The sequence below is a fragment of the Leucoraja erinacea genome, chromosome 24 (genome assembly GCF_028641065.1).
Source record: "Leucoraja erinacea ecotype New England chromosome 24, Leri_hhj_1, whole genome shotgun sequence".
NCBI lineage: Eukaryota > Metazoa > Chordata > Chondrichthyes > Rajiformes > Rajidae > Leucoraja > Leucoraja erinaceus.
In genome coordinates this window covers 3828112-3847253 of record NC_073400.1, presented here as the reverse complement: position 1 = coordinate 3847253, position 19142 = coordinate 3828112, and the positions used below count along the sequence as shown (strand labels likewise).

At 43.4% G+C, this 19142-nt stretch overlaps 1 protein-coding gene across 8 annotated transcripts in view; it reads left to right on the top strand.

The window, feature by feature from the left end:
- magi3a (membrane associated guanylate kinase, WW and PDZ domain containing 3a) overlaps positions 1-19142 on the top strand; it is a 125331-nt gene that overhangs the window by 81198 nt on the left and 24991 nt on the right. For 5 of the 8 annotated variants that reach the window (XM_055654398.1, XM_055654397.1, XM_055654396.1 and 2 more), the window contains exons 6-11: positions 727-845; positions 3710-3805; positions 10928-10985; positions 12080-12192; positions 13873-14055; positions 15066-15674. In XM_055654398.1, the coding sequence (XP_055510373.1) occupies positions 727-845; positions 3710-3805; positions 10928-10985; positions 12080-12192; positions 13873-14055; positions 15066-15674 (1178 nt within the window). The remainder of the gene's footprint in view (positions 1-726; positions 846-3709; positions 3806-10927; positions 10986-12079; positions 12193-13872; positions 14056-15065; positions 15675-19142) is intronic. The other 3 variants (XM_055654402.1, XM_055654403.1, XM_055654399.1) reach the window with 1 other exon arrangement.

Sequence of the window (19142 nt, the reverse complement as noted above, 5' to 3'; positions counted from 1 at the left end):
AGTTCTCCAGCTGACTTCTAATCTAGGTTTTATGGAGTTGAAGTATAACTTCCCTCCTTCTATATTCAGTGCCCTGACGAATATGGACAGGAAAGGAATGGAGGGTTATGGTCTGGGCGCAGGTATATGGGACTAGGGGAGAATACGTATTTGGCACGGACTAGAAGGGTCGAGATGGCCTGTTTCCGTGCTGTAATTGTTATATGGTTATATGAATGGAGACCAATATCCTATGGCTAACCATGTTCAGGTGTGTTGCCATCTTCGAGGATGTACTCCAAAATCCTGTAGTTTGCCAAAGCTCACGGAGATCCTCTCATTCATGTTGTATGTCGTAGCCTCATTAGTGCTCCCAAAGTGCGTTGTCTTACATTTGTCTGGATGAAACAGCCACCATTTTGTAATTAATCTCATTTCACCCCAGCATCGATATCTTTTGATCTAGCAATATCCCAGAATAATTTAACTGTAATTAGATGCTTCTAAATCATTGTAATCAAGGAAATGTAGCAGAGTCTGTATACTGCCCCATCTCAGTGGTCAGCCACCCTTAGTGTGCAGCCCAGGAATGTGGTCAAAACTTGATTTGCCCTTGTCCAAAGGTGAGGTCTCTTCCTCTCTTTAGTGCAAGCAGGTCTATGATTCAGTTAATGTACTTGCCTTTCTGTTGAGTCACCTTGGCTCCTCTATTCCCCAATGCTCTGCTTTTCCCATCCTCTTCTCCAGTGCTCCATGGCCAGTTGAATGTCCTCCTTTCTTTCATAGTCACAACACTAAGACGACCACGTGGCTGGATCCCCGGCTTGCTAAGAAAGCAAAACCTCCCGAAGAGTGCAACGAAGGGGGTAAGTAACCGCTTTGAAACTTTACCCTTGGTAAGCTTGAGAAAACATGCGGATCAATATATTTCTATTTAGTTAGTATGTAATTTAATGCAGGCCATCGCTCTTATGGGATAGAAACATAGAAAACATAGCAGGATTAGGCCATTCGGCCCTTCGAGCCTGCACCGCCATTCAATATGATCATGGCTGATCATCCAACTCGGTATCCTGTACCTGCCTTCTCTCCATATCCCCTGATCCCTTTAGCCACAAGGGCCACATCTAACTCCCTCTTAAATATAGCCAATGAACTGGTATCAACTACTTTCTGTGGCAGAGAATTCCAGAGATTCACCACTCTCTGTGTGAAAAATGTTTTCCTCATCTCGGTCCTAAAAGATTTCCCCCTTATCCTTAAACTGTGACCCCTTGTTCTGGACTTCCCCAACATCGGGAACAATCTTCTTGCATCTAGCCTGTCCAACCCCTTAAGAATTTTGTAAGTTTCTATAAGATCCCCCCTCAATCTTCTAAATTTCTTCATATGAAAGTCCTGACATCCCAGGAATCAGTCTGGTCCCAGGAATCAGTCTGCTGAACTTTCGCTGTACTCCCTCTATGGCAAGAATGTCTTTCCTCAGATTAGGAGACCAAAACTGGATAGACTTGTCACTGATACGAGCTCCTCAGACCAACCTGAAATGGTGTAATTCATTTATATTCTTGAATATATGATCAACTATGGGAGGATTCATTTAGACTGACTTGGGATGCAAGTGTTTTATACCAATGTGGTGATGTGGTTGCGCTGCGGTCGAGCTACTTCCTCATGGCTGCACCAGAGATCCAGGTTTGATCCTGACCACCGTGCAGAGTTTGTACATTCTCCTTGTGAAGCCTGGGTGCCGTTCCCATATTCCAAAGACCTGCAGGTTTCTAGGTAGATTGGCTTCCGTAAACGTCCCCTCGTGTGTAGAGAGTGAATGCGAGAGTGGGAAAACGTAGAACCAATGTGAACAGGTGACCCGATGGTTGGTGTGGGCCAAGGGACCTGTTTTCACGCTGTATCTCTAAACTAAATGATAGCTGGAAAATTGGTATTTAGGAAGGAACTGCAGATGCTGGAAAATTGAAGGTAGACAAAAGTGCTGGAGAAACTCAGCGGGTGCAGCAGCAGCATCTATGGAGCGAAGGAAATAGGCAACGTTTCAGGCCGAAATCCTGATGGAAATAGGTAACGTTTCGGAACGAAACCCGGAAGGTTTCAGCAGGTGCAGCAACATCTATGGAGCGAAGGAAATAGGCAAAGTTTCAGGCCGAAACCCTGAAGGAAATAGGCGACGTTTCGGGACGAAACCCGGAAGGGTTTCGGCCCGAAACGTCTCCTATTTCCTTCGCTCCATAGATGCTGCTGCACCCGCTGAGTTTCTCCTGCACTTTTGTCTACCACTGGAAAATTGGTCATTGTGTGTCTATAAATCCACTTGCAAACGTTTGCAGAGAAACCTCTCCATGCAACAGGAAACAAAAGGCAAAGTGAATTTTATTAATCTAAGTGTAGGATATTCACTTCAGGTCAGTCAGCGTTTGAAATGAAAGAAGATGGATTATGTCTTTGTCCTTTGAGGGGAATTAAATGGTAGCCCATTCAGCGTTAATATACTGATAAGATGAGGTAAAATGGAAGCTGGTTAGATGAGCAGATGGAATGAAAAGGATGTTTCCATACACTTATACGAGGCGGGATAAAGAGACCTATTGTGTGAGATATGGAGTTTTAATAGATGGGAGATAAAGCACTCTGAGGTTCGTGGTCTGAGGTGGTTGGGAATGACTCGGTGTAGTTTGGATCAGATTGGTCTTATGGTGAGGAGTTGTATATCTGGAAGGGGAGGATTATTATATTCAAATCTGAATCAAGTATTTGTTAAAGGTTAGTTTAGAAATAGAGCGTGGAAACAGGCCCTTCGGCCCACCGAGTCTGCACTGACCAGTCATCTCTGAACATGAATACTATCCTTCACAAGCTAGGGACAATCTGCACTTATAGCAAGCCAATTAGCCTGCAAACGTTTACTTCTTCGTAGTGTGGGAGGAAACTGAAGAACTCGGAGAAATTCCTCGCAGGTCACGGGGAGAATGTACAAACTCCGTACAGACGGATCCCGTAGTCGAGATGGAACCCGAGTCTCCGGCGCTGTAACGCAGCAACTCTACCGCTGCGCCACCGTGCCGCCCTTGGTGGGCTATAACTTGTGCCTTTTGACACCTCGACCAATTTGTAGGGGTGACATGACTTTCCTTTTTAAGTCTTTACTGGAAGCATTTGTTTGTTCAATTTGTATCCATCCTGAGGTTAACAGGTTACTTCATAACTGTGAGGTTTTCTGCAACTGTCAGACTTCAAGCTCCGCTCTTGGGGCAGATGGGGGAAGTGTAATCATTAACAACAGAACCTCTGTTACATGGAGAATCTGACTGGCAAGAGCATCAGTGGCTGTCATTTGATTGAGGGGTTCCAACAGCATCCCAAATAAGAGCATATCCTCAAAGGACTGGACATCTTGGGATCACTGTCTCTTCCGATTTTAAGTCCCACAATATTTAAAAAAAAGTCTAACCTACAGGTTTGACATTCTCACAGTCACTTCCAGGCTTTTCATTATTTGCCTCCTTGAAACGAGGTGAGATTGTGTGCAATGGCACAAAGGGCTTGTGTCAAAAACAAACAATTGTTTGGAGAGTCATGTTTCACAGAGGCATCAAGTGTAAAGCATGAGCAGCAAATGACTCCTGTTGAACCCTGAGATTACATTACAGCCTGAAGTTGCTCCCTTGTTTCCTTCATCTTTTCCACCAATTTTCTCTCTCTTCCTCTCCTCAAGGCACTGATTCCTTGCTGGGGCATGGTTCCATGGGCACCCCTGGTTGTCCTCCACTATCTCGCCCAAGTGGCCATTCAACATCTTTGAGCCTATACGGTGAGTTTTTGGCAGCCTATTCAACAGTAGAGGCTTCATTTCTGAGTCGCTTAGTTCTGCCGAGCCCTGTTGTCCACACATTGGTGCTTGGCTACACATTTACCCATCCGATGAACATGGAATGCTTGAGCACTGACATCAGGCAGGCAGAGTGGGATTGGCCCAAGACATTTCCTGATCTACATTTGCTAAATTGGCATCAGGAAAGTTCACATATGTAGCTTTATTTTTGTTGAAGGCGGACTTGCATATCCATAACTTTTTTTGTTACAACCTCGGGGACCTTTCAAAACATTTTATAGAGTCCATGAGACTTTTCCCCAGGTTTAATCACTGTGCTAGTGAAAAGTGAACTTTTGGGATGAGAAATTTTGATCCACTTGAAACTTTAAATAGTCAAGCACGTTTAAAGGTCATGTGGAGAATGGAGATTTAAATGCGCTCATCGTTGATTGAAGTCAAACTTCTGCAATGTTTTTCCTAAAATAACTGATAACAGAATGCCACAAACATTAAGAAAATGTATTAATATAACAGTTAAAATCGCACAACATACTGATACTTTAATTGACTGGAGCAATAAGCGTTTCGCTGCAGGAGATCTCTCCTGCTGTTGAGAGAATTTTGAGGGATTTTTTCCATCACTTCAGACAGGGTTTCATACAAAGCCTGCCCTGTAGAACCTTTTGGGACCCCATGGAGGACTTTGACCATTTTGGGTAACTCGTTAAGGTAATAAGATAGAGTAGGATTTCAGCCTTTCGATTCAAACGTTGAGCATATATTGTCTGACACCATTTGGAGATGTAGACAACATATAGTAAGATGGTTTTATATGAACTGCAGGCACCTACCCAAACAGGACTGAATTAATTATGAAGGGCTGCATGATGTTTAGCAAGAATCAATCAGTGACAAAGTTATGGTTCTTGAATCGTTTTAGAGTGCATGAAAAAAAAATTACTACTCCAGCAACAGAATGAATAAAACTTCAGGTATGCTATGACCAATTATGAGCAATGGAAAGAGTAGGCAGTTGCTCAGTTTTCTGTCATTTTGAGGGAAAATCCCAGATGTCAGGGTCATTTAGACTCTTGGAACACTAGCATGGTGTCATTGCCATCCACCTACAGGATCTTGATGTACAGGATCTTGATGTAACATCTCTCTTGGGAATGTGAATTTTGATTATCACCTCTTGGGCAGTCCTTCGGAACAGAGGCCAGCGTACAACATTTGCAGATTCTGCCACGGGTGGGGAAGGTGATGCTGGATGAGGTGGTTTGGAATGTTGCGTGCTTTTTCCGCTGTTTGCAAATGGAATCGGTGTGCTTCTATGACGAAGATTTGAGATGTCTAGTGCCCTTGGCGAATGATGGTCATTTTGAGCTGCCAAGAACCGAGAACTTGCATTGTTTATGAGAGTGCTGCACTTTATTTCCACGGAAGCTTTGAAAATATTGGAGCATTTTCTGTCCTTCTGGAATTCTGTATCTGTGACAAAGCTGAGTAAATTGCTTGCTTTGAGATGCTGATTTGGCCATGTGGATGAGCTGTTTGAGTGCAATCAGCACTCTGTGCTGGCCTCCAAATGGATACTGATGGTTCACTTGTGTAGGAAGGAGCTGCAGATGTTGGTTTAAACCAAAGATAGACAGAAAATGCTGGAGTAACTTAGCGGGACAGGCAGCATCGTTTCAGGTCGAGACCCTGAGGGTCCCGAAACATCACCCATTCCTTCTCTCCAGAGAAGATGCTGCCGGTCCTGCTGAGTTATTCCAGCATTTTGTCTATCTGATCACTTATTCTGTTTTGGATGTAAAGGATTTTGCAGAGGCTGCATTGGTGGGATTTCTTCAGTGCTTTGGAGGTGTCCATTGTGGATGGCTTGGTAGGCCATGATCTCAGCACTGAATTTGATGGGCCTTCAAATATGTTTTTTTGCCTCAGTACTTTTGCCAAGAGTAATTCCGTACTGCCTTGGCTTTGGGATTACTCCAAAAAGTGGGAACTAAAAATGTTCCAAGGCCTGATTTGTGTATCTTGATTATGTGGGAGAGTTTTGGGTGGAAATGATCTGTTTTTGATGGGCATTTGGCATATGCTTTCATTAACTCAAGCAAATAATGGTGACTGGAACTTAGGCTTGGAATAGGCCAGTGGGTTTAGGTTTGTTATTATCAGACGTACCGTGGTACAGTGAAAGACTTCCCTTTCCAGGCTATCTTAATAGCTCAAATATCCATACCTACGTACAATCAGTTCAAAATCAATTACTATAAATAGAGCAAAGGGGAAAATACAGAGTGGAGAATGTCGTTCTCAGCATTTTAGTACATCAGTTTCTTAGACAAAGTGCGATGTCCTCATGGGCTGAAGGGCAAGAAATCAGAGCTTGCCAAGGGCAGATGCAGTGAATGGTCTTTGAATGTCTCCTCATTTAAGACTGTTTCCCATTAGTGGCCATGCTGCATCTTGCACAACACCCTGTCTGCTCTCTGTCACATCAATGAATCAGGGATATTACCTTGAATTTGTACTTGAATGTGAAAATGGAGGACAACACGGCACAGTGGTGCTGCAGTAGAGTTGCTGCTCACAGCCCTAGGTTTGATCCCGACCACGAAGTCTGTACCTTCTCCCCGTGACCTGCGTAGGATTTCTCCGGTTTCCTCCCACACTCCAGAAACGTACAGGTTTGCAGGCTAATTGGCTTGGTAAAATTGTTCCAATTGTGTGTGGGATAGTGTCAATGTGCGGGGATCGCTGGTCGGCATGGATCTCTAAACTAAACTAAACTAAACAATAATGGAAGCGTTGTGCAGATCCGACTGCATCCGTGGAAAGAAAACTGAGGAGCTGAAAACTCTTCTTCAGAGCTGGGATGAAGAAAAAGCAAGCTGGTTTCATCCATGGGATGTAATCCGAGTGATTTTTGCTACGTTGAAGGCAGTGCAATCTCTCTTAGACAGCTATTGATTCATTGGTCTGACATTGATTGAACTTTGAAGTAAATAATGAAAACTCTCGATACAAAATAGATTGAGAGTTAACTTATTACTCCCTACTGGCCAGTATAGTTGTACATGAGGAAAATATTATATTGCATTGAGGTTGTGCATGACAAGGTAAATTAAACCACTTGCATTAATAACACCTTCATATAATAGCAATGCAGCACAGTTGGCAATTGGAGGTGCTGTCACCTTGTGGCACGGACATTTCCCCTGACTTCAATGGCATAATTTATATTAATGCAGAGTGGCCACTTAAATCATTTTTATTCCCTGAAGGGTGCCACTTCCAAGCACTCGTTCGGTACTATATGGTGCTCATATTTATTTAGTACTATTGTATTGATCGAAACAGTAAAGGGATTTCCTACTTACGCGACACGTCGCGTTGTGATGCCCGTACGGTCGTGAGTAGTTGCCCAAAGAGTCGTACCTTTTTCAGGTCGCCGCTGGATTTTCAACATGTTGAAAATTTTCGGTAACCTGCTGCGAGTATGACGGTGCCGGCAAGTCACCGAAAAAATTGCGTAAGTGGGACAGGCCCTTAGGGTAGTAACATTATCTGCCAGTTACAATAAATTTGGTGTTTTGAACAGATATTTACTTATAATTAGGGCAAAGCACTGAACTAATAAAATAATAGGGTACTTCCTATTGGGCCAAGAAGTACTCACTAGGGGGTTACTCACTAGTTGCTTAGTTTGTGGATTTGTGGATATTAAGGTCAATAGGTCATGGAACATGGAAAATATTTGAGGGGGGCTTCCTCAATGTTTTTGTCTATCATGTAGGTGGGTTATCCAGTGTTAATAGGGTGCTTGCTGGTCTGGATAGAGTGTAATACCTTGCAATTGAGGTTGTCTGTAGAGGCATAGGTGTTGATATATGCTGTTCAAGCAGATTAGAAAGTGATAGGTACACAAATCACTTTTTCTTGTTCATTTGTTCTCCTTGTGGGTATTATTGGTTTGCTATTATCCATCCCAAGTGCATTACCATCTCACCATGTAGACATGTAATATAGGATTGATCATGCTTATCCCAGAACCATGGTTGGAAAGACAAGATAGGCAGGGAATAGCCAACACTCTCCCAAACTTTTAAGGAAATTATTGTACTGAGATATTATTTCTGGAGTCAATGCTTTGGTCTTTTGAGCCTGCTCTGCATTCAGCACAGATATAGCTTCTACTTCATCTCTATCATTTTCCGAAACTCTTGATATTCCCGTATTCTTGATATCCTCCATCTAGAAAACTCCTTGAGCTTATTCAGTGACTTGGCTTACGGAGTCGGGGTGGTCGAAAACCAAGCATGTCGGCTCGTAGGAGATGAATTTATTGCCTGCAGTTTCTTAACTTGTAAACTGAACTTCTGGATTAATAGAGCTGAATTCTTTCTTGGCCTTCTACCAAATGCAAGATTAGTGCTAATATTTTAGATTTTTTTTAAATCTTCTTCCGCTTAAACGTCCCTGTGAGCCATTTCTGGCAGTAGTTGAGAGTAGATCAGATTCCTACATGTTTTGTGGTGCTAAAATAGATAGATTTTGAAGGAGGGTGCCTTCGTGAGGTATTTTTAACATAAATATTATGACTGAACAGATTTTGCTCCATTGTTTTAGATTTTTCCATTGAAGGAAGTAGTTTCTCTATTCAATCTCACCCCTTAGAAAGCTTGATTAGTTAACTCTACAACCTTAAGATTTAACTAAAGTAGTCACAAAATGATGGAGTAATTCAGCAGGTCAGGCAGCACCTATGGAGAAAATAGACAAGTGACGTTTTGCATCAGGACCCTTCTTTAGACTGATTGTAGTAGGGAAAGCAGGGAAAAAATCTGGAAGCGAAGACAATCAGGACACATCAGGGCCGGCCCGGGTCAGCCGAGGAAATTCCCTGATAACAGATTGTTGGATAGAGACATATATGAGCCCAAGAGGGATATAGTGCCCTCCATAATGTTTGGGACAAAGACCCATCATTTATTTATTTGCCTCTGTACTCCACAATTTGAGATTTGTAATAGAAAAACATTTCACGTGGTTAAAGTGCACATTGTCAGATTTTAATAAAGGCCATTTTTATACATTTTGGTTTCACCATGTAGAAATTACAGCAGTGTTTATACATAGTCCCCCATTTCAGGGCACCATAATGTTTGGGACATATGGCTTCACAGATGTTTGTAATTGCTCAGGTGTGTTTAATTGCCTCGTTAATGCAGGTATAAGAGAGCTCTCAGCACATAGTCTTTCCTCCAGTCTGTCCATCATCTTTGGAAACTTTTATTGCTGTTTATCAACATTAGGATCAAAGTTGTGCCAATGATAGTCAAAGAAGCCATTATGAGTGAGAAACAAGAATAAAACTGTTATAGACATCAGCCAACCTTAGGCTTACTAAAATCAACTGTTTGGAACATCATTGAGAAGAAAGAGAGCACTGTGGAGCTTACTAATCGCAAAGGGACTGGCAGGGTAAAACAAAATGGTAAATTCTTGAGTGGCCTAGTCAATCACCCGATCCAAACCCAATTGAGCATGTTTTTTATATGCTGAAGAAAAAACTGAAGGGGATTAGCCCCCAAAACAAGCATAAGCAAATGTTCTTGTAATTCCCAGTTTATAGTAAGTTGTGTGAGAGGATTGCCACCAGTTCAAAGTGCTTTGTTTTTCTAATGTTCGTGGATTCCACATTGACAACATATATAGAAACTTGGATACGCATGGGACTACAGGTGCTGGAATCTGCAGCATTAAAACCATGTCCGGCAATTGCAGGGGAGGGGGAGGGAATGGTTTTGGTGGGAAGGGATGAGTGAACTAAGGAGTTGCAGAGGGAGAGGTCTCTGCGGAAGACAGAAAGGTGTGGACATGGGAAGATGTGATTAGTCTGATTAGGTTGGAGGTGACAGAACGTGAAGTTGTTGTAGTGGAGAAAGAGTTGGGGGATAGGGCCTGGACCAAGGACTGCTCAACGTACCCCATCTGTCATCATAATTTCACATGGTCCCCTCGTATTTCTATGGAATACATGTTCTATTTCATCCAAGGTTAGTATAGACAACACTTTCCTTCTCCATCCCATAGAGGCTGAAATCTAGTGCCAGATATTGAACTCTGCTCCATGTTGCCCAATATAAGTTTCTAAAAATACCAAGTAGTTTTCTCACTTATTTCCCATTCCCCTTGAGGTGTAAGTCAGGATTAAATCGTGTTTTGCAGCTGTGGGTAATCTTTTAACGGTTTGTGTCTATGGGCACTCAAATTCCTTTGCTCCTTTACAGCTTCTATTCCCTTGCCTTTAAGATCACAAGTGATAATTGTGTTACTGAATTGCATTTCCCAGTTTTACACACTCAGTTTGTCGTACTATGAAACTTATATCGAGTGTAATTTGCAATGCATCTGCATTTTTAATGGAAATCTGAGACCCTTCTACATTTTTGCTCCAGATTCCAGAACCTATAGTCGCTTGTTTCTCCATATCCTAGGGCAACTCTGTCTCATTTAACTAATCAGAACACTGTCCTTTATTGCAAATGTTCTTGTAATTCCCAGTTTATAGTTAGTTGTGTGAGAGGATTGCCAACAGTTCAAAGTGCTTAGTTTTTCTAATATTCGTGCATTCCACATTGACAACATATATAGAAACTTGGAGACGCATGGGACTACAGGTGCTGGAATCTGCAGCGTTAAAACCATGTACTGGCAGAACTCAGTGGGTCAGGAAGCATCTGTGGAGGGGAATGAATGATGTTTTGGGTCTTGAGAGTTCTTCAGACTGCTGGAAAAGTGCATCCAGTCTGAAGAAGGGTTCCAATCCAAAACGTGTTCTATCCACTCAGTTGGTCACTGTCTCTAATTGTTTCCACAAGAATTCTAATCTACAGACCTTGAATATGGCACTCTAATTATTTGTTAGCTGCTCACATCACAGTTTAATAAACCAGGACTGAATGGAGTCTAATCCCACTCACAGCAGGAGTTCTCAGGAGCTCTTGCTGGATATTGTAGTATGTGGCTGTTATCACTACAGCACTGAGTTGCAGTTGACTTTCATTGATGGAACTGATCAAGGTGTTCTTTTCATTTTCAAACTTGCAGAGCTTCCGTATGGCTGGGAAAAGATCAGCGATCCAGTGTATGGTTTCTACTACATTGAGTAAGTTACTCTAGAACATGAGGTGCATCTATATCTGTTTAAAACAGGACTGATCTCAATGTTATGATGCAAACCTGTCCTAAGGATTTTTACACATGGTTTCCCCTGTTGTTGTCCTCCATTTGGTAGCATTTGTCCCACAGATTTCAAATGATGAATGTGACACCTACTGGGCCAAGTAGTAAATGGCTACTGGTCTTTCCCTGTTGTGATATTAATGTCTATTATTGGTTGTCGCTTTAAAATTTACACCGTAACTCCGCTCAGCAGCCTTCCCATTGAAGAAGATAATTTGCTTTATCCTTCTGCTCATCTAACTATCCCAAAGACATTTGATGTGCAGATAGGCTTCTCTGCCAAATTTAATATCCAGCTGACGCCATCCTATATTGCCTATTGGGCCATTATTTACTTGAGATCCAGTCGCATCTGCCGTTGAATGTTATCTTGTATTATGTCTACTTTGGGTTGTGGAGTTTGAGACAACCTTTGCTTCGACCTTGGTTGTGGGAAGAGGACCTTTGCTTCCTCTCATCATTATTTTTGATAGATAATCGCTCCCACCTTCCATCCTACGGCATTTTTTTCTGCCACACGCTTCACTCGTCAAGGATCGTAATCAAAAATAATTAATTCAAAGACCTTTCAGTACTGATTAAACTTACCAACCAAACGTGTCCATTCTTTTCCCCCTTCTGTCATCTGCCAATATGCCCATCCAGTGTCTCCTCACTGGACAAACCCTTCCGCATCAGTGCTCCCTCGTCTGAGGATTCCCTTCCATCTCTCTCATCTTGTCAGTATGAGCTTTTTCTATTCCTTAGCATGGCCATTATGCTGAAACAGCTGGGGCACCTGGGGATAGCTCTACAGGTCTGATGGTCCTCCTGGTAATTGACCTAACTGACCAAATGACCATTTTTCAATACACATATTTGAGAAAAGGTGGAATTCACAAGAGGCACATTGCAGGAGCATGTCCACATGAGTGTATCAGTGAAACCGTGGCTGAGAAATGTTTGTGAGTAAATATGCAAAATTGGTGCTCAGACTGAGTTATCTTTCCTTTTTGTCGCCTCACTGCGACCCCTCAGCCACGTAAACCAGAGAACCCAGTTTGAGAATCCAGTCATTGAAGCAAAACGGAAAAAGCAACTGGTCCACCATCGGGACAGTCAGCGAGGGTTGCATGCAGATCAGCGGCCAGGTACTGGAACCTATATATACAATGAAAAACTTTGCCTTTACGTTGCTTTTTATTACCTCCTGATGTCCCAAACCATTTAAAATATTTGTTGAAGTTAGCTGATTATTTTAATATATACCAAGTCCTAACCAACCAAGATGCCCCATTTAAGATGGTCCCATTCAGCTGTATTTGGCCCATATCCCTCTAAATCTTTCCTATCCATGTACCTGTCCAAATGTCTTTCAAATGTTATTGTACCTACTTCAACTGGAAGTTGGCTATATATCCCTCAGTCATATATCTGATATATCCTAGCAAGGCCCCCTGCTATTTCTTCTTTAGCCTCCCACAGTATCCTTGGATGCATTTGATCGGACCCAGGAGATTTATCTATCTTCATACCCGTTTGGACCTCGACCTAAATGTAATTCTTATACCAGCTGAATTTCTGCGAGTAACCTCCCAGAATCATTGTTGTTGTTATTTGTCACTCGTTCTCGATGAAGGCCTTGCCATCTCGTTTATCCTGTCTCAATGTGTACAATGATAGTTAGTTAGACCAACCTGGACTTGAGCATTCATTTTGCACGGATGATGAAGGAGTAAGTATACTTCAGTTGTTCTTGATTTCAAGGTTCTCCCTTCTTTTTCGTTTCCTCCATTTTAGTTTCCTCATATGACACACATTCGTCAGTGATTTAAGACACCAGAGAGTCTAGGTGTTGAGTGAAGGACTACTAGTGGGCAGTGTCTGACAAATCTTTGTCCACTAAATCATTCGATAAACTCTAATATCGGTTTGGGAAATGGTGTATATTGTCTTTGACAGCTTCAGATTGCTGAAATGGAAACTTTCACTTTTAAGCACCACTGTTTGCCATTGTGTGAATTGAACTCTGTCAAAGCGGCACTATTTTCTACTGTTCTCTCCCACTGCCGCTTCTCTGCTCCCTGCACCTTCGCATTCTCCTGCTCTCCACGCCACTACCTTGGCCGTCCTCTTCCCCTTTCCACCTGCTCAAACACATTAGGCTCTTAAAGGCAAATTTGCTATCAGATAGCACACATCAAACACGAGAGGATTTTTTTTTTTGTTCAATAACGAATGAAAGTCCACACCACACCCTGTCATTTAATCTCTCTCTTCTTGCTGTGAACTTTGCCCAAAAATAATTTGAAAGAATGGAAATTATTCAAGGAACCTTGAGCTCCCTGATCCTTTCACTTTCCAAATGAGCATTCCTTTGCACCCCTCTTGATGCACTTCCCCAGAGTCTGTCACTCCCAGATCCATGTATTAGAGGTAACCTTGTCCTATGCATGAAAATATAGCTCTACAAACAAATTGGGGTGTAAAGTGCGCATGGATGCCAAAGGTAGTTTTATAAGTAAATATTGTGGTGGAAAATATTTGCTTTAATTTAATGAGGAGATTCTAGTCCAGAAAATTGAGATATCCGCCCTCCTAGTGCTGCCTCTTTTTTTCCCCGCTCCCCTCTATCTTTTGTGTTCTCCCATTCTCTTCCCCTCCCCTTCTGCTCTCCTCCTTTGACCCTTGCCCCCCTGCAGCCCCCATCATCTCAAGAAGCATAACAGAACAGTCCTGCAAGAATTTTGCGTTTTTTGCTTCAGGCCACCATTTTTAAATTTTAATGTGTTGCATCTCTTTTCAACCTCTCCCACTCGATCCCATGTTAGAGAGGCCGATGTTTACTCGAGACCCCTCCCATCTTCAGGGAATGCTCATTAGGACAACACTTCAGAAGAGTGCGATGGGGTTTGGCTTCACAATCATCGGCGGGGACAGCCCAGATGAGTTCCTGCAAGTGAAGAATGTGATTCAAGATGGACCTGCAGCTCAGGACGGGAACATGTTGGCAGGCAAGTGTCCAATTCAGAACGTAAGCATGTACACAAATGACAGAGCTTCCCCCACAGTACCACAAGATGCAAGTGATGGGTGTTCTGGAGAGCTAGGCTGGGAAATAGTAGTTTTGGGGAATGGGAAATGTGTGGAGAATGGCCATAGAGGCTGAGGGGAATAGCACATTCAATGTGTGGAGAAGTGGTCAACAAAGGATTGGACTTAAATGGAGGGGAAATAGACACAAAAAGCTGGAGTAACTCAGCGGGTTCAGTGGGCTATGGTGATGTGAGAGTAGAGAGTCCAGGACATTAGGAACATTTTTCCTGCATCTAGCTTGTCCAGTCCTTTTATAATTTTATATGTTTCTATAAGATTCCCCCTCGTCCTTCTAAACTCCAGTGAATACAAGCCTAGTCTTTTCAATCTTTCCTCATATGACAGTCCCGCCATCCCAGGGATCAATCTCATGAACCTACGCTGCACTGCCTCAATCACAAGGATGTCCTTCCTCAAATTAGGAGACCAAAACTGTACACAATACTCTAGATGTGGTCTCACCAGAGCCCTATACAACTGCAGAAGAACCTCTTTACTCCTATACTGAAATCCTCTTGTTATGAAGGCCAACATTCTTCACTGCCTGCTGTACCTGTAAGCTAACTTTCAGTGACCAGTGTACAAGGATGCCCAGGTCTCGCTGCACCTCCCCCATACCTAACCTAACCCCATTGAGATAATAATCTGCCCCTTGTTTTTGCCGCCAGTGGATAACCTCACATTTATCTATATTATATTGCAAAAGTGTTTTAAAAGGCAATAAATACTGGGAAGTGTGACATTGGAGAAGGAAAATGTGGAAACTGGCATCAGTATTTATCCCCACGGCCGATCACAAAGTTATTGAATCACTGGTATTTATTTTAACGCAGATAAAGATCTGGAGTGGCCTCATTGGGCATGCCTTAGCAAGTCGGTAATGTGGTTTGCGTGGATCTGATTGTTTGGTTTGGGCTTTTATCTGCAGGTGATGTAATAGTGTATATAAACAGCACTTGTGTCCTTGGGCAGACTCACGCTGATGTTGTGCAGCTTTTCCAGTCTGTTCCCATCAGCCAGACGGTGAAGCTGATCCTGTGCCGCGGTTACCCGCTCCCCGCCGACACACAGGTGCCGACCATCGACGTGGTGAGCGCCACCCCCATTGTGGATGGGCTGTCCACGACTGCAAAGCCGGCAAGCGCAGCCCAGGGCCTACAAATCTCGCCCGGCCTCCCGGACCACGGCGGGAGAGACGCCCCCCCTGCAGGCAGCATCGAGCGGCCAAACGGACCTTACCTGGGTCTGACTGAAGACCGGTCATCCATGACCTCCTCGGCAGGTTCGCAGCCGGAGACACTGACCATTCCTCTGCTGAAGGGGCCAAATGGCTTTGGTTTTGCCATAGCAGACAGTCCGGCCGGGCAGAAAGTGAAAATGATCCTGGACAGCCAGTGGTGCAAAGGTCTACAGAAAGGTGACGTGATCAAGGAGGTTAACCAGCAGAGCGTGCAACAGCTGAGCCACGCCCAGGTGGTGGACATCCTAAAGGACTGGCCTGTGGGCAGTGAAATATCACTGCTCGTCCAAAGAGGAGGTTGGTTACATTTTTATCACTTTGCTTTATCAGTAGCTTTTGATGCATCCCACCAAATAATCTGTTTTGCCCAGCTAATCTTCAACCACTGTGTATGTTAACATAAAAGGATATATTATGACAAAAATGTGAGCGGTAAGATTTCTTGGTTTATACCAGAATTGGTAGTGTAAAAAATATTGAGCAGGTGAGGGAGGCATTCATCCCCCTGGAAAAGAGGGTGAGAAGAAAATTACAATCATAAGGTTTGATTTCCACATAGAGGGAGAAAAAGAGGAAAACTAAGCTGCATCAATTTCAGATGGGCACTAATAATAATAATAATATATTTTATTGTCATTGCACATAGGTGTAACGAGATTTGGTACGCAGCTTCCATCAGATAGTCATAACTTAAACAACTAATAACATTTAGATACCCCGAGAAACATGATTTATTTTTTAAAAAGTGCAGTAAAACAGTCTAGTGCAAATATGTCTATGCTGGGTCGATGTGCATGTATACAGTTCATGGGGGTGGTGGGGGGGCACTCAGCAGGGCCGGTTCAGAGCAGCGATAGCTCTGGGGATGAAGCTGTTCCTGAGTGGAGGTCCGGGCGTAAAAGGCCTTGTAACGTCTGCCGGAAGGTAGGAGTTCGAACAGACTATTACAAGGGTGTGAGGAGTCTTTGTGGATGCTAACGGCCTTCCTGAGGCACCGTGTGTAGTAGATGCCCTCCAAGGCTGGTAACTGTGTCCCAATAATCTTAATTAATTAATGAATTAATTGATAAAGTTTAGGAGCAACTTTAGCCAAAGTGCTTAGATTGTGGAATTTATTTCTTTTTGTGGGATTTGGGTATTTTTGGCAAGGCTAGCATTTGTGAACCATCCCTAATTGCCCTTGTGGAGAGCACACTTCTTCAAATGCTGCAGTCTTCTGCTGAAGGTCCTCCACACTTTCCATTCTAGAATTCCTGTAGTTGGGCTCTTGTGATGATGAAACAGTGATAGGTTTGATGTATGTCTTGGAAGGAAAGTTGCGCGTGCTTATATTTCCTTGCTTCCTCTGTTCTATCTCTGGACAGTAAAAGTCACCAGTTTGCAGAATGCCACCACAGTAGCCTCTGAATACCTGCAATGCATTTTGCTGATGGTACTTACTGCACTGGTGGTGAAGGGAGGGAATGAATAGTTGGGATGAGTGGGGTAATCAATTGGTGGCTGAACCCTTGAAGTCCTGTTGCAGCTACACAAACTAAAGCCAATGTCCCACTCAGGAGACCTAAACAGCAACCTCTGGTGACCTTGCCCACCATCCAAGGTTTCCATGAGATCACCGGAGGTTTTGGTCACTCTCCCTAATGGTTGAAAGTGGTTTCCCCGTGGTCGAGGCTTCATCTAGGTTGCTGTTATTTTTTCATCATGATTAAAACCAGCCTCGACTAAAAATAGGTTGCCGTTTTAAAAATCGATCATTTTTTAGTCGCAGGTCTAGTCGAAGCCGATTTTCTTCATAGTCAGGGAAGGTTTTCAACATATGCGTGGGAGGTGGGAGGAGGTTGCAGGTCACCTCGACCTTGATTTTTTTTGTTGGGTGATGGGCAAGGTCATCAGAGGTTGCAGTTTAGATCTACTAAGTGGGACAGGGGCTCATCACACTGCTGACACATGCTTTACAAAGGACCACAGGCCTCAAGTGGTAAGTTACTTGCTGTGTAATATCTAGCCTCTAACTTGGGTTGGTAGCAAAAGTACAGTGTTGGTGGTTCAATTGGGTTACCAGCAACCACCACAAACTAGATGACCCTCTCACCCCCCCCCCCCCCCCCCCCCCCCCCCCCCCCCCCCTAGCCTTTTGAGGTTGTTCCTGTCATTGAATATCAAAAGTAGTGTTTGCAGAAGTACTTGGTTACAGCTTCTCTTGTTGGTCATTTTCTGGCAGTCTTTTGCATTAACTGTCTCTTGCCAATTATTTAGCAAAGACTCAATCATTTCTCGGCTTCCTTTTCATCTTGATTTGCGAGTTAGGTCTTTGATGGAGCAGCTGTGGTGAGAGAGACCAAGATGCAAACACGAGGACTGCTGCACTGATGTCCAAGGGTCAGGTGAATGACCTCCAACTCTCACGTACAAGATCTGACTCCATCCATTGGAGTCTTTATCTCTTGATGCCCATGGACTTGGGTCTTGCCAAGACACCTTGGTGCCTTAACATGAAGGGTAGTCAGTGTGAGCTTGCCTCTGAAAAACACCATCTATGGTGTGAACCAAAGTAGGCTGTGAACTCCTGTGAAACTGGGCTTTGGTGAACAGGTTGGTGGAGTGCAGGTGCCAGGCTATGCCACTGTTAACGACATCTATCAGTCTGAAGAATAGACTGAGCTGTGAATTGAATTTGTCCTGCTTTTTGTGTTCAAGGAGTGTGCAGGTGATTTCTCACATGGTCATCTAGATACTAGTTTTGTGACGCGACTGTAACTACTTGGCTTGAGATGCAGCAGGTACGTCAGTACCACAGCCCAGGTGTCATCTGGTTCATAGTCTTTGTTGTGTGTAATGCTGTCAGACATTTTGCTCTATCCCATGAAATGAATTACATTGGCATCTGTGGTGGTGGCGAATCTCGGGGAGACGGCAGCTTGGGTCACTAACTTTTGGCCAGGGATGGTTGCAACTGCTTTGGCCTTTAATACTCCCATACTGGGCCCTGATGTCAGTAAGGATGAGGGTGTCCTTGGAGCTGTCTCCTTCTGTCAGCTACTTAATTATCCAACATTCTTCACAACTAAATGTTGATCTGTCAGTTGCAGAATTGTTTAGTTCTATTTGTTACATGCTGTTTTGTGTTTTGCAGAATGTAATTCTGTGTGACAGCTTTTCCAGGTTGGTACCTGTTGGTGCTTGTGCATATTAAAACACATAGAATGAAATGCTTCGTTGGTTAGGCACTGTCTGTACAGCGAAAAACAATTAGTCTTTCAAGTTTGTGACCTTTAACACGTCTCTATTCATTAAATTGACATTAATTTGGCAGCTCTCAACTGGGCATCCGAGGCATATGGACTATCAGCAGCAGCAAAATACACTGCCATAATATATAATCTTGTGGCCTGGTAGATAATCTCTCTATGATGTTATCAGTTGTGAGCTGCCAGATCTGACTTGTGACCACTCCATTGGCACAACAGTTGTGGGAGCTGTCGTCAATGTGAAGGTGGGACTTTGTTTCCAGATGGACTGTGGCACAGTCACTTCCACCAGTATTTCCGACGATGTTAACCCCACAGTGCTACAGCACAGCATTCCAGGATTTGGCTCCAGTGATAAGATAATGGCGTTAAGTTTCTGAATCAAGATGGAGGATGACTTGGAGTGTTCCCATGTGCCTGAAGCCCTCATCCCATGTGGGCAGGTGGATCTGTAGCTCGATTAACTTACCCAAGCTGCAGCCAAAATGCATGCCGAGCCTGCAACCTCTACCACCAA